At 43.4% G+C, this 14,412-nt stretch overlaps 1 protein-coding gene across 1 annotated transcript in view; it reads left to right on the top strand.

The window, feature by feature from the left end:
* The window catches only part of LOC138679350 (cartilage oligomeric matrix protein-like), a 674,654-nt gene that overhangs the window by 227,801 nt on the left and 432,441 nt on the right, over positions 1-14,412 (top strand). Inside the window, exon 5 of the mRNA XM_069767792.1 lies at positions 13,133-13,270. Within this exon, the coding sequence (XP_069623893.1) occupies positions 13,133-13,270 (138 nt within the window). The remainder of the gene's footprint in view (positions 1-13,132; positions 13,271-14,412) is intronic.

Genomic DNA, 14,412 nt, shown 5'->3' with positions numbered 1-14,412 from the left:
AAGACATGGTAAAACCAATGGCGTCATTCAAAAGTACAACTTGTCCCGCAGAAAATAAGCCCTCACATGACCATATTGACGGAAAAATAAAAAAGTTATGGCTCAGGGAAGGAGGGAAGTGAAAAACGAAAACGCAAAAATGAAAAAGGGCCGCGACTTGAAGGGGTTAAAGGTTAGATTTTAAAGTGGAGCGGTCACCAGATTTCACAACACAAACTATTTGTAATATTATGCAGAACTGGTACACCCAATAACGGTGGTAAATTTCATGTAATTCTTCTCAAAATGGCTGCTTAAAGCTTAAGTTTATTATCTGACCAACTAGCTTGACTGTCAATGTCCTTTCTCTCTGATACTGCCGAGACCTCCTACAGCCCTGCAAGACTATGCTTTTTCACTTGTTAATACCAGGAAAATGCAGCCAGACTGGCATAGACTTTTAAATTAAGTTCAACAAGCACATCTAATAGATCTAGTTATTGATGTATGCTGAAATCTGGTGGCAGATCCATTTTAAATGGGTGTGGGTATATGTGAATATATATATACTGTGTATGTATATATATATATATATATATATATATATATATATATATATGTTAGGGGTCGAGTTCCCGCTTCTGCACAGGAGTAATCTTGGGTCATCTCCGCTGCGGTCTCCCATTCTTCTCCTGCCGCAGTGGAGTCTACTCAGTGGAGACGTCGGTCCCAGCGTCTCAATCAGTCTGTGCAAAGGGTTAATGCTGCCTTCCCAGCTTCTGCCATTGTAGCCAGTACTGGGCAGCGGCGAGCAGACGTTTTTGGGACTAAGTCCTACTTTTCCCCTTCTGAGCATGCCCAGGGTAAGATCTCTCGTTGGAGATCAAGGGTCACATGCTCAGATACTGCAGCAAATCCCATTTGTCCTCTGGGAAGGTCCTGAAGGTGCTCAACTTCTGTGGCAGCCTCCCATTGGTCCTTCTGGGAAGGTCCTGTACTTGCTGCAGCTATAAAAGGTTCGCATGACCGCATGACCATGCGCTAGTGTACATTTGAAAACGTGTGTGTGTTGATGAGTGCAAGTCATTCTTTAAACTTCCCCTCCCTTGTGTACGACTGCTCGTAAAAGGTGGATGTCTGCTGTCTAGCGCTTGACTAAGCTATCAACATTAAAACATACGATGCAGCGTCTATTGCTGTAACCACCAGTGCGGCGCAGTGCGCTAATAGAGTGCTTCTCTAACCCTAGTCTGGGTGGTTGGTGGCGTCCGCCAGTGCGGCACTGCTCGCACTCTTGTGCTTTAATTTACTATTATTTGTTATAGTCTGACGCCCAGTAGCGGTGTTGAGCGCAATTGGTCTAGACGAACTCTATTCCCGAGTCTCCTTGCTTGCACTCTTTGTGCGGTACCGCGACCCTGTGACGTAACAGAGTTCGCTTCCACCGCCATATAGTGCCACCATTTGCCAGCAGCAGGTTCTCTCCTGCACGGTGGACCCAAGGGTGCGAACGCACCAAATATCATCTCACTATTTACTCGGTGTGTTCCGCCAGTCCTAACATATATATATATATATATATATATATATATATATATATGTGTGTGTGTACTTTGTCTCACTCAGCTGCACACTGTGGTAGACATGGGAACACTGTGTCTTTAAGGATGCACTTGGTTTATTAGCTGCGGTATAAACCAAGTTTAAGTACAGAATAAACATGGCCCTCTGGGCAAAATGGTAGCACTCGGCACAGCCCGCACAGGGTTAGCTAGGCCCACGATGCAGGCATAAATAATAACATATACCACTTCTCTGGAATGTTCCTCTCCTGACTCTGAACACCCGTTGCATCTGGAGATCGCACATCAGAGGACAGAGAAATGGGGTCCCAGGTAGCCTGTTGTCATCAGGTGGCCTTGGAGCAGCATGAAAACACCTTCGCTGGAGCAGTGGTAACTTTACTGACCGCAAACCCTGATTCTATCACCGCAACTAGAAGTAGCCGTGGGGTGTGCCTAACCAGACCTAGACACCTCGACACAGCCTAAGGACTAAATATCCCTAAAGATGGAAATAGGAAAACTCTCTTGCCTCAGAGTAGATCCCCAAAGGATAGGTAGCCCCCACAAATAATGACTGTGAGTAGGAGAGGAAAAGACACACGCAGACAGAAAACAGGGATAAGCAAAGGAGGCCACTTCTACCTAGATAGGAAAGGTAGCTCCCTCTCCCGCACACGGCTACAGGTCGGTACTCTATGTATGCATTTTCATTTTTTATATATTCTGGTGGCAGACCTTAGGTCCTACTCTATTATATGGGACTCTCCCTAGATGACCTATCTATACCCATACCTTCGGTCTTGGCTTACTTATGACATATAGTACACTTTGCCACTTTCAATATATACTGAGCTCTCAACTGATGGTATTGGTTACTTCTCAGTATATATACATCTGCACTAGGCACTTTATTCTAATTTACTCTCTGCATTTCATAGTGTTGATCGTCCTGTATTAGTACTCATTATGTGAACATGTATATCATACACTGATTACTTTTCCTGCCATATATTTGCATACTTAATTTGACAGCTTGACCTTCACTATCTGCATTTTGCATTGTATATGGTCTTTATTTAGGGCTGTTTTGTATTGGTAGTTTTTGTATCAAGATATTTGTTTGCAATAATATTCTTTTTGCTCTATTTATATACCATTTGTGCCGTGTGTGGTACTAGTGTCGCCTCTTTTATCTCATTTTTGCATCTTGTTATTTGGTTTTTATTCTCTACATTTGTTAAATTGATATATATGGTTCTTTCAATAAAATTGTTATATTTTAGCTCATTGTGTCCATTTTTCTCTTGGGTTACTAGATAGGAAAGGATAGTACAGGATACTATGCGGTCAGCATAAAACACTACAAAATATCCACAGCAGAAAAATACAAAAACTCCACCACCTAACTAAAGATGTGGAGAGTATATCTGCGACTCCAGCGAGTCCAACTAGACTGAGAAAAACATCAGGCACAGTCTAGCAGGAACAAAATAGAAACAAGATAAGCAAAGAAAATAAACACACAGCAGTGTGTCTAAAAAATGAAGCAAACACTTATCTTAGCTGAATTGGCAGCAAGCAGGAGAGGCCAGGCAGAGGACCAACACTTCCAAAGGAACATTGACTACTGGCAAGGACTAAAGAGTCCTGCACAGCTAAATACCCCAGTCAGAATTGCAATTAGCAGAAACACCTGTCCAAGACTGCTGCTCAGGAATAACTGCATTACCATCAACAACCACCGAAGGGAGCCCAAGAGCAGAATTCACAACAGTACCTCCCCCTTGAGGAGGGGTCACCGAACCCTCACCAGAGCCCCCAGGCCGGTCAGGACGAGCAAGATGAAAGGCACGAACCAAATCAGCGGCATGGACATCAGAGGCCGAAACCCAAGAATTATCCTCCTGGCCATAACCCTTCCATTTGACAAGGTACTGAAGCTTCCGCCTCGAAAAACGAGAATCCAAAATCTTCTCAACCACATATTCCAACTCCCCATCGACCAACACAGGGGCCGGAGGATCAACAGAGGGAACAACGGGCTCCACATATTTCCGCAACAAAGATCTATGGAAGACATTATGGATAGCAAAATAGGCCGGAAGCGCCAGACGAAAAGACACCGGATTAATAATCTCAGAAATCCTATAAGGACCAATAAACCGAGGCTTAAACTTAGGAGAAGAGACCTTCATAGGAACATGACGGGAAGATAACCAAACCAGATCCCCAACCCGAAGCCGGGAACCAACACAGCGTTAGCAAAAGCGTTAGCAAAACGTTGAGCCTCCTCCTGAGACAACACCAAATTGTCCACCAACTGAGCCCAAATCTGCTGCAACCTGTTAACCACAGAATCCACACCAGGAAAGTCAGAAGACTCAACCTGCCCAGAAGAAAAACGAGGATGAAAACCAAAATTACAAAAAAAAGGCGAAACCAAAGTAGCCGAACTAGCCCGATTATTAAGGGCAAACTCGGCCAATGGCAAAAAAGCCACCCAATCATCCTGATCAGCAGACACAAAGCATCTCAAATAAGTCTCCAAAGTCTGATTAGTACGCTCGGTCTGGCCATTTGTCTGAGGATGAAATGCAGAAGAAAAAGACAAATCAATGCCCAGCCTAGCACAAAAGGCCCGCCAAAACCTAGAAACAAACTGGGAACCTCTGTCGGACACAATATTCTCAGGAATACCATGCAAACGGACCACATGCTGAAAAAACAACGGAACCAAATCAGAAGAGGAAGGCAATTTAGGCAAAGGCACCAAATGAACCATCTTAGAGAATCGGTCACAAACAACCCAGATAACAGACATCCTCTGAGAAACAGGAAGATCGGAAATAAAATCCATAGAAATATGCGTCCAGGGCCTCTCAGGGACCGGCAATGGCAAAAGCAACCCACTAGCGCGGTAGCAACAAGGCTTGGCCCGCGCACAAGTCCCACAGGACTGCACAAAAGACCGCACATCACGCTATAAAGAAGGCCACCAAAATGACCTACCAACCAAGTCTCTGGTACTAAAAATGCCAGGATGACCAGCCAACACAGAACAGTGAACCTCAGAAATCACTCTACTAGTCCATCTGTCAGGAACAAACAGCTTCCCCACAGGACAATGATCAGGTTTGTCAGCCTGAAATTTCTGAAGAACCCGTCGTAAATCAGGGGAAATGGCAGAAAGGACCAGCCCTTCCTTCAAAATACCGACTGGTTCCAAGACCTCAGGAGAATCAGGCAAAAAACTTCTAGAGAGGGCATCAGCCTTAATATTCTTAGAACCCGGAAGGTACGAGACCACAAAATCAAAATGAGAAAAAAACAAGGACCATCGAGCCTGTCTAGGATTCAACCGTTTGGCAGACTCGAGGTAAATCAGATTCTTATGATCGGTCAAGACCACAATAGGGTGCTTAGCTCCCTCAAGCCAATGTCGCCGCTCCTCAAACGCCCACTTCATAGCCAACAACTCCCGATTGCCGACATCATAATTGCGTTCAGCAGGCGAAAACTTACGGGAAAAGAAGGCACACAGTTTCATTAAGGAACCAACAGGATCCCTCTGAGACAAAACAGCCCCTGCCCCAATCTCAGAAGTGTCAAACTCAACCTGAAACAGAAGAGAAACATCCGGTTGACGCAACACAGGAGCAGAAGTAAAACGATGCTTAAGTTCCTGAAAGGCAGAGACAGCCGCAGGGGACCAATTCGCCACATCAGCACCCTTCTTCGTCAAATCAGTCAAGGGTTTAACCACGCTGGAAAAATTAGCAATGAAACGGCGATAAAAATTAGCAAAACCCAAAAATTTCTGAAGGTTCTTCACGGATGTGGGCTGAATCCAATCATGAATGGCCTGAACCTTAACCGGATCCATCTCTATAGACGAGGGAGAAAAAATAAAGCCCAAAAAGGAAACCTTCTGCACCCCAAAAAGACACTTAGACCCTTTCACAAACAAGGCATTGTCACGAAGGATCTGAAATACCATCCTGACCTGCTGCACATGAAACTCCCAATCATCGGAAAAAATCAAAATATCGTCCAAATATACAATCAGGAATTTATCAAGATAATCCCGGAAGATATCATGCATGAAGGACTGAAAAACAGATGGAGCATTAGAGAGTCCGAATGGCATGACAAGGTATTCAAAATGGCCCTCGGGCGTGTTAAACGCAGTTTTCCATTCATCACCCTGCTTACTACGAACAAGATTATAAGCCCCCTGAAGGTCAATCTTAGTAAACCAACTAGCTCCCTTAATCCTAGCAAACAAATCGGAAAGCAAAGGTAAAGGATATTGAAACTTGACCGTGATCTTATTCAAGAGGCGATAATCAATACAGGGTCTTAAGGAACCATCTTTTTTAGCAACAAAAAAGAACCCCGCTCCCAACGGTGAAGAAGATGGCCGAATATGCCCTTTCTCCAAAGACTCCTTAATATAGCTCCACATAGCGGTATGTTCAGGTACAGACAGGTTGAAAAGTCGGCCCTTAGGAAACTTACAGCCTGGAATCAAGTCAATAGCACAATCACAGTCCCTGTGTGGTGGAAGGAAACTGGACTTGGGCTCATCGAATACATCCTGAAAATCAGACAAAAACTCCGGAATTTCAGAAGAGGGAGAAGGGGCGATAGACATCAGAGGAACATCATTATGAACCCCCTGAAAACCCCAACTAGTCACAGACATGGACTTCCAATGCAAAACAGGATTATGTACTTGCAACCATGGAAAACCCAGCACGATAGCATCATGCAAATTATGCAACACCAGAAATCGACAATCTTCCTGATGGGCTGGCGCCATGCGCATAGTCACCTGTGTCCAAAACTGGGGCTTATTTTTAGCAAAGGGTGTAGCATCAATGCCCCTTAAAGGAATAGGGTTCTGCAAAGGCTGCAAGGGAAAACCACAACGCCTGGCAAACTCAAAGTCCATTAAGTTCAAGGCAGCGCCTGAATCCACAAACGCCATGACAGAAAATGATGACAATGAACAGATCAAGGACACAGATAACAGAAATTTAGGTTGTACAGTACTGATGGTAAATGAACTGGCGATCCTCTTGGTCCGCTTAGGGCAGACAGAAATGACATGGGAAGCGTTGCCACAATAACACAACCTATTCTGACATCTAAAACCTTGTTGTTTCATTCTAGACAGAATCCTATCACATTGCATTGGCTCAGGAATTTGCTCTGAGGATAACGCCATAGCGCGCACAGTTCTGCGCTCCCGCAAGCGCCGATCAATCTGAATGGCCAGAGACATAGAATCACTCAGATTGGAGGGTGTGGGAATCCCCACCATAACATCTTTAACAGATTGAGAAAGACCCTTTCTGAAAATTGCCGCCAAAGCATCATTATTCCATTTAGTCAATACAGACCATTTTCTGAATTTCTCACAATACAATTCTGCCGCCTCTTGACCCTGAGACAGGGCCAACAAGGTCTTCTCAGCTTGATCCACAGAATTAGGTTCATCATACAGTAATCCTAACGCCTGAAAGAAGGAGTCTACATTAAGCAAAGCAGGATCCCCAGATTCCAGGGAAAATGCCCAATCCTGTGGATCACCACGCAGCAGGGAAATGATGATTTTAACTTGTTGAATGGAATCACCGGAGGATCGAGGTTTCAATGCAAAAAACAGTTTACAGTTGTTTTTAAAACCCAAAAATTTGGACCTGTCACCAAAAAACAAATCAGGAGTAGGTATCTTCGGCTCTAAAGCAGGAGTCTGAACAATGTAATCAGAAATACCCTGTACTCTAGCAGCAAGCTGGTCTATACGAGAAACTAATTCCTGAACATTCATGCTAGCACAAGGCTCTTCAGCCACCCAGAGATAAAGAGGGAGGAGAAGACAAAACAGACTGGAGAAAAAAATGGCTCAAGATCTTTCCTCCCTTCTTCTGAGATGCAATTAACTCATTGTTGGCCAGTAGTACTGTTGTGATCAGGTGGCCTTGGAGCAGCATGAAAAGACCTTCTCTGGAGCAGTGGTAACTTTACTGACCGCAAACCCTGATCCTATCAACGCAACTAGAAGTAGCCGTGGGGTGTGCCTAACCAGACCTAGACACCTCGACACAGTCTAAGGACTAAATATCCCTAAAGATGGAAATAGGAAAACTCTCTTGCCTCAGAGTAGATCCCCAAAGGATAGGTAGCCCCCCACAAATAATGACTGTGAGTAGGAGAGGAAAAGACACATGCAGACAGAAGACAGGGATAAGCAAAGGAGGCCACTTCTACCTAGATAGGAAAGGACAGTGCAGGATACTATGCGGTCAGCATAAAACACTACAAAATATCCACAGCAGAAAAATACAAAAACTCCACCACCTAACTAAAGATGTGGAGAGTATATCTGCGACTCCAGCGAGTCCAACTAGACTGAGAAAAACATCAGGCACAGTCTAGCAGGAGCAAAATAGAAACAAGATAAGCAAAGAAAATAAACACACAGCAGTGTGTCTAAAAAATGAAGCAAACACTTATCTTAGCTGAATTGGCAGCAAGCAGGAGAGGCCAGGCAGAGGACCAACACTTCCAAAGGAACATTGACTACTGGCAAGGACTAAAGAGTCCTGCACAGCTTAATACCCCAGTCAGAATTGCAATTAGCAGAAACACCTGTCCAAGACTGCTGCTCAGGAATAACTGCATTACCATCAACAACCACCGGAGGGAGGCCAAGAGCAGAATTCACAACAGTAACCCCCCAATACTTACCTGTCTCCCCCGGTGCTCCTCGTGGCTCCCGATGGGCGCCGCCATCTTCAAAATGGCGGGCGCATGCGCAGTGCGCCCCCCAGCCGGCACCAGGAAAATCTTTGGGGTCACTTGTGGAGGGTTTCTACTGTTTAGGTACATCAGGGGCTTTGCAAACGCAACATAACGCCCGCAGACCATTCAATCAAAGCATTCCAAAACGGCGCTCCTTCCTTCCAAGCTCTGCCGTGCGCCCAAACAGTGGTTTACCCCCACATATGGGGTACCAGCATACTCAGGACAAATTGGACAACAACTTTTGGGGTCCGATTTCTCTTGTTACCCTTGTGAAAATAAAAACTTGGGGGCCAAAAAAATCTTTTTTGTGGAAAATTTTTTATTTTTTATTTTCACGACTCTGCTTTCTAAACTTCTGTGAAGCACTTGGGCATTCAAAGTTCTCACCACACATCTTGATAAGTTCCATGGGGGGTCTAGTTTCCAAAATGGGGTCACTTGTGGGGGGTTTCCACTGTTTAGGCACATCAGGGGCTCTCCAAACGCGACATGGCGTTCGATCTCAATTCTACATTGAAAAAGTAAAACGGCACTCCTTCTCTTCCAAGCTCTGTGGTGCGCCCAAACAGTGGTTTATCCCCACATATTGGGTATCGACGTACTCAGGAGAAATTGCACTACAAATTTTGTTGTCTAATTTCTCCTGTTACCCTTGTGAAAATAAAAATTTGGGGGCAAAAAGATCATTTTTGTGGAAAAAATGCGATTTTTTTTTTTTATTTTCACGGCTCAACGTTATAAACTTCTGTGAAGCACATGGGGGTTCAAAGTGCTCACCAGTCACCACACATCTAGATAAGTTCCTTAAGGGGTCTAGTTTCCAAAATGGTGTCACTTGTGGGGGGTTTCCACTGTTCAGGCACATCAGGGGCTCTCCAAACGCAACATGGTGTCCGATCTCAATTCCAGACAATTCTACATTGAAAAAGTCAAACGGCAATCCTTCTCTTCCAAGCTCTGTGGTGCGCCCAAACAGTGGTTTACCCCCACATATTGGGTATGGACATACTCAGGAGAAATTACTCTACAACTTTTGTGGTCTAATTTCTCCTGTTACCCTTGTGAAAATAAAAATTTGGGGGCAGAAAGATCATTTTTGTCGAAAAAATGCGATTTTTTTCTTATTTTTACGGCTCCACGTTATAAACTTCTGTGAAGCACATGGGGGTTCAAAGTGCTCACCACACATCTAGATAAGTTCCTTAAGGGGTCTAGTTTCCAAAATGGTGTCACTTGTGGGAGGTTTCCACTGTTTAGGCACATCAGGGGCTCTCCAAACGCGACATGGCATCCAATCTCAATTCCTGCCAATTCTACATTGAAAAAGTAAAACGGCGCTCCTTCACTTCCAAGCTCTGCGGTGCGCCCAAACAGTGGTTTACCCTCACATATGGGGTATCGACGTATTCAGGAGAAATCGCACAACAACTTATGTGGTCTAATTTCTCCTGTCACCCTTGTGAAAATAAGAATTTGTGGGCGAAAAGATCATTTTTGTGTAAACAAATGCGATTTTTTATTTTCACGGCTCTACGTTATAAACTTCTGTGAAGCTCTTGGGGGTTCAAAGTGCTCACCACACATCTAGATAAGTTCCTTAAGGGGTCTAGTTTACAAAATGGTGTCACTTGTGGGGGGTTTCCACTGTTTAGGCACATCAGGGGCTCTCTAAACGTGACATGGCGTCCGATCTCAATTCCAGCCAATTCTGCATTGAAAAAGTCACACGGCGCTCCTTCACTTCCAAGTTCTGCGGTGCGCCCAAACAGTGGTTCACCCCCACATATGGGGTATTGGCGTATTCAGGAGAAATTGCGTAATAAAATTTATGGTTACATTTCTGTTTTTACACTTGTGAAAATAAAAAAAATGGTTCTGAATTAAAATGTTTTTAAAAAAAAAAGTTAAATGTTCATTTTTTCCTTCCACATTGTTTCAGTTCCTGTGAAGCACGTAAAGGGTTAATAAACTTCTTGAATGTGGTTTTGAGAACCTTGAGGGGTGTAGTTTTTAGAATGGTGTCACACTTCATTATTTTCTATCACATAGACCCCTCAAAATGACTTCAAATGTGATGTGGTCCCTAAAAAAAAAAAGGTGTTGTAAAAATGAGAAATTGCTGGTCAACTTTTAACCCTTATAACTCCCTAACAAAAAAAAATTTTGTTTCCAAAATTGTGCTGATGTAAAGTAGACATGTGGGAAATGTTATTTATTAACTATTTTTTGTGACATATCTCTCTGATTTATGGGCATAAAAATAAAAATTTTGAAAATTGCAAAATTTTAATTTTTTTTGCCATATTTCCATTTTTTTCATAAATAATCGCAAGTAATATCGAAGAAATGTTACCACTAGCATGAAGTACAATATGTCACGAAAAAACAGTCTCAGAATCAGTGGGATCCGTTGAAGCGTTCCAGAGTAGGGTTGAGCGAAACGGGTCGGCAATTTTCAGAAGTCGCCGACTTTTGGCAAAGTCAGGTTTCATGAAACCCGACCCGACCCCTGTGTGGGGTCGGCCATGAAGTCGGCGATCTTCTGAATCTGGAATCGGAATTCCGATACCGATTCCCGATATGTTTAAGATATCGGGAATTGGTATCGGAATTCAGATTTAAGTGTAAAATAAAGAATTAAAATAAAAAATATCGCTATACTTACCCTCTGACGCGCCTTGGTACTAACCGGGAACCTTCCTTCCTTCGAATCAGCGCTTCCAGGACCTGCGGTGACGTCACGGCTTGTGATTGGTCGCGCGACCGCCCATGTGACCGCTCGCGCGACCAATCAGAAGCCATGACGTCACCGCGATGTCACCGAAGGTCCTGGAAGCGCTGATTCGAAGGAAGGAAGGCTGCCGGAAAGAAGCAGGGCGCGTCCGAGGGTGAGTATATTCCTATTAGGTATATACTCATATATATTATTCTCATATATACTCATATATATTATTATTATATTATTATTTTACACTTAAATATGGATCGCAGGGCCTGAAGGAGAGTTTCCTCTCCTTCAGAGCCTGGGAACCATTGGAAACCCAATGCACTGCATTGGGTTTCGAGTTTCGGCCGACCCCGACCCGACTTTTTTATAGGATCGGCCGATTTCACTCGACCCGACTTTTGAAAAAGTCGGGTTTCGTGAAACCCGACCCGATCCTATAAAAGTAAAAGTCGCTCAACACTGTTCCAGAGTTATAACCTCATAAAGTGACAGTGGTCAGAATTGCTAAAATTGGCTCAGTCATCAAAGCAATACTCACCTTAAACCCATTCCATTGAAGCCCTCATCTTCCGTAAAAAAATGAAAATAATAAACAATAATACTCACCTAATGCCCATTCTATTAAAGCACTGGTCTCCTTTAAAAAAAAACAAAAAAACAAAAAAACAACCATATCCAACACCATACAGACATACTGTCCCATGTCATAATCCATGTCTGCGATAAGAGGTTTTCAATCTGGAAGGTGCCAAGATGCAACTATCCAGGCTAAAAACCATGGGAGAATGAGCTGCTAGGGCAGCGTCAGTGACTAGCGGTGACGTCATCAAGGTTACCATAGGTCACTGATACTGTGTTCCCACCTTACTTTGCTGTGAGCTGGGCCAATGAACTGCAGTGAAATCAGTGAGATCATGGTGAACTGCAGTGAACTCACTGAGCTTAACACTGCACCATGAGACTTTTTCTCATGGTGCTAGCAGTAACCTCACTGAGGTCACCACAGTTCAGCAGCCCGGGTCACAGCAAAGTGATCTAGGAACACAGCCTCATTGACCTGCGGTAATCTTGATGATGTCATTGCTATTCATTGATCCCCCACTCACAGGAGCTCATTCTCCCGCAGTTTTCACCCTGGACATTCACATCATGGCACCAAACAGGTTGAAAACCACTTATCGCAGACATGGATTTTGGAATGAGACAGTAAAACTTGGGTGAGAATAACTTTATTTTTTTAATTTAAAAAAAAGTGAAAAGGGGCGTATTTTTATTAAAAAAGGGCTTTATTCTGGCTGCCAATGCCTGTGACCAAATTTAAACTTTTTACTGCCAGTCACACCTGCTGGCTCATGGTGTCATCTGACAGCATGGGAGCTGCAGCCCCCTACCCGGTAGTAATAATCTTACCACCGATCAGAACCTGTAGAAGTCCATTTTGGGGTCAGTGCCCAATAGATGTTCGGTACAGACCCCAAACTTTACTTGGATTTTGGAATGAGACAGTAAAACTTGGGTGAGAATAACTTTATTTTTTAAATTTAAAAAAAAAGTGAAAAGGGGTGTATTTTTATTAAAAAAGGGCTTTATTCTGGCTGCCAATGCCTGTGACCAAATGTAAACTTTTTACTGCCAGTCACACCTGCTGGCTCATGGTGTCATCTGACAGCATGGGAGCTGCAGCCCCCTACCCGGTAGTAATAATCTTACCACCGATCAGAACCTGTAGAAGTCCATTTTGGGGTCAGTGCCCTATAGATGTTCGGTACAGACCCCAAACTTTACTGTTCAAGTTCGCCCATCTCTAGTCTTCAGCTTTTATTCTTTAAACTGTCCTGGAAAACCCAAAGCTGTACTGTTTTTATTAGACAATTTTAGTATATGAAATATTTTCTGCTCAGATGGGGTTTAATATTACAATGAAGTTTGAAACCCCTAAAAGCTGTGATCACAATTTATTTGTATTACTGATGTAAAGAGGTTGCTAATATTCAATTGTGAGAAGTGGTTTCTTTGAAATTCGTAATATATTATTGTGTCTTTCTAGTGCACTGCAAATCCTTGTTTTACACGTGTTCGTTGTGTAAACACATCTCCTGGATTCCATTGTGATCCCTGTCCTCTTGGTTATATAGGGAAAAGAGTTGAAGGAATTGGTTTGGAGTTTGCTAAAGCAAATAAGCAGGTATTTTTATTATTATTTTTTTTTATTAGAGCTGTCTTATAAATCAGATAACATGTTTGAAGTTTTCTTCAAATTTTGATAACAAATCTAAATCTATTTATTTGCAATTATATTTTTAATTAGATGGATATCCTTTGTCCAGAATGCATTCACATTGTGAGCAGATGTGATGTTTGTACCAAGTTTGAATTGTTTTTATGCAATTCTAGGTTTAGCAATTTATTGAGGCCTGTTGTGTTTCTTTCAGATACTATTCTTTTAAGAAAAAGGAAAGTGAGTAGAAAATGTTAAAGCTACTAGTACAATCTCCAGTAGTTTATTCAATAATTAATGTCCAAAATGTTACTTTTTTGCGCTTATCTAAATATCTAAAATTTAGGAGTATGGATGTTTGCAAAATAGATGTAGTAGAGGAATAAAAATGTATGAATGGGCACCTTGGCAGTCACTCTGCTAAAGCTATTCAGATATTATAGGACTTGTATATGGTGCTTGTGTAAGGGTGGTAATTAAGGACTGTTGCGTTCCTGCCCCTAAGACCGGAGTCACAATAGAGAGGAATATGGACGAGTGCTATGCAAGAAAACATCGCATAGCACTTGGACCACTATTAATTTATGGGGCAGCTCCCATCATCTGTTTTTTCTAGGCCGTATTATACATGAGAGTGAAATTGCAGTGAATCGTCCCCATTGGGCCGTGGGGTACTTGGTACCGGGTCCTTCGGTTCTCAAGGGGGATGTCACGGTGGCTGACCTGGTCCGTGGCCCTCGGGACATCCGTGTAAAAGGGGGAAAGGTCTTTAAAGGGGAAATATTTGTGATGCCACCTGTGGTATTCGGTCAGGGTGACCGATGCTGCTTTAAGGGGTCAGCTGGGGCGATGTTATGGCAGTTAGATGGTATACCTTCCCACGGGTGAAGTATGTCCCCAGGGCTTCCCAGTGTGTAGATGGTGGACGGTGTGAGGTGCAGTGAAGAACGAGGACACAAGGTTGCAGTCTCTTTACCTTTTACTGAAGACTTCAGCATCCACAGTCCAGAGCACAGACCACAGGGCATGCAGAGTCTGGCCGGTTTGGAGGCAATTCCAGAGTCCCCTTATCCAGGTGGAAATCAGTAGCCTTCCTCTAGCGCCTTGGT

The sequence above is a fragment of the Ranitomeya imitator genome, chromosome 1, assembly GCF_032444005.1.
Source record: "Ranitomeya imitator isolate aRanImi1 chromosome 1, aRanImi1.pri, whole genome shotgun sequence".
Classification (NCBI taxonomy): domain Eukaryota; kingdom Metazoa; phylum Chordata; class Amphibia; order Anura; family Dendrobatidae; genus Ranitomeya; species Ranitomeya imitator.
The sequence above is the reverse complement of the archived record's forward strand: the minus strand, read 5'-3'. Positions and strand labels throughout refer to the sequence as shown.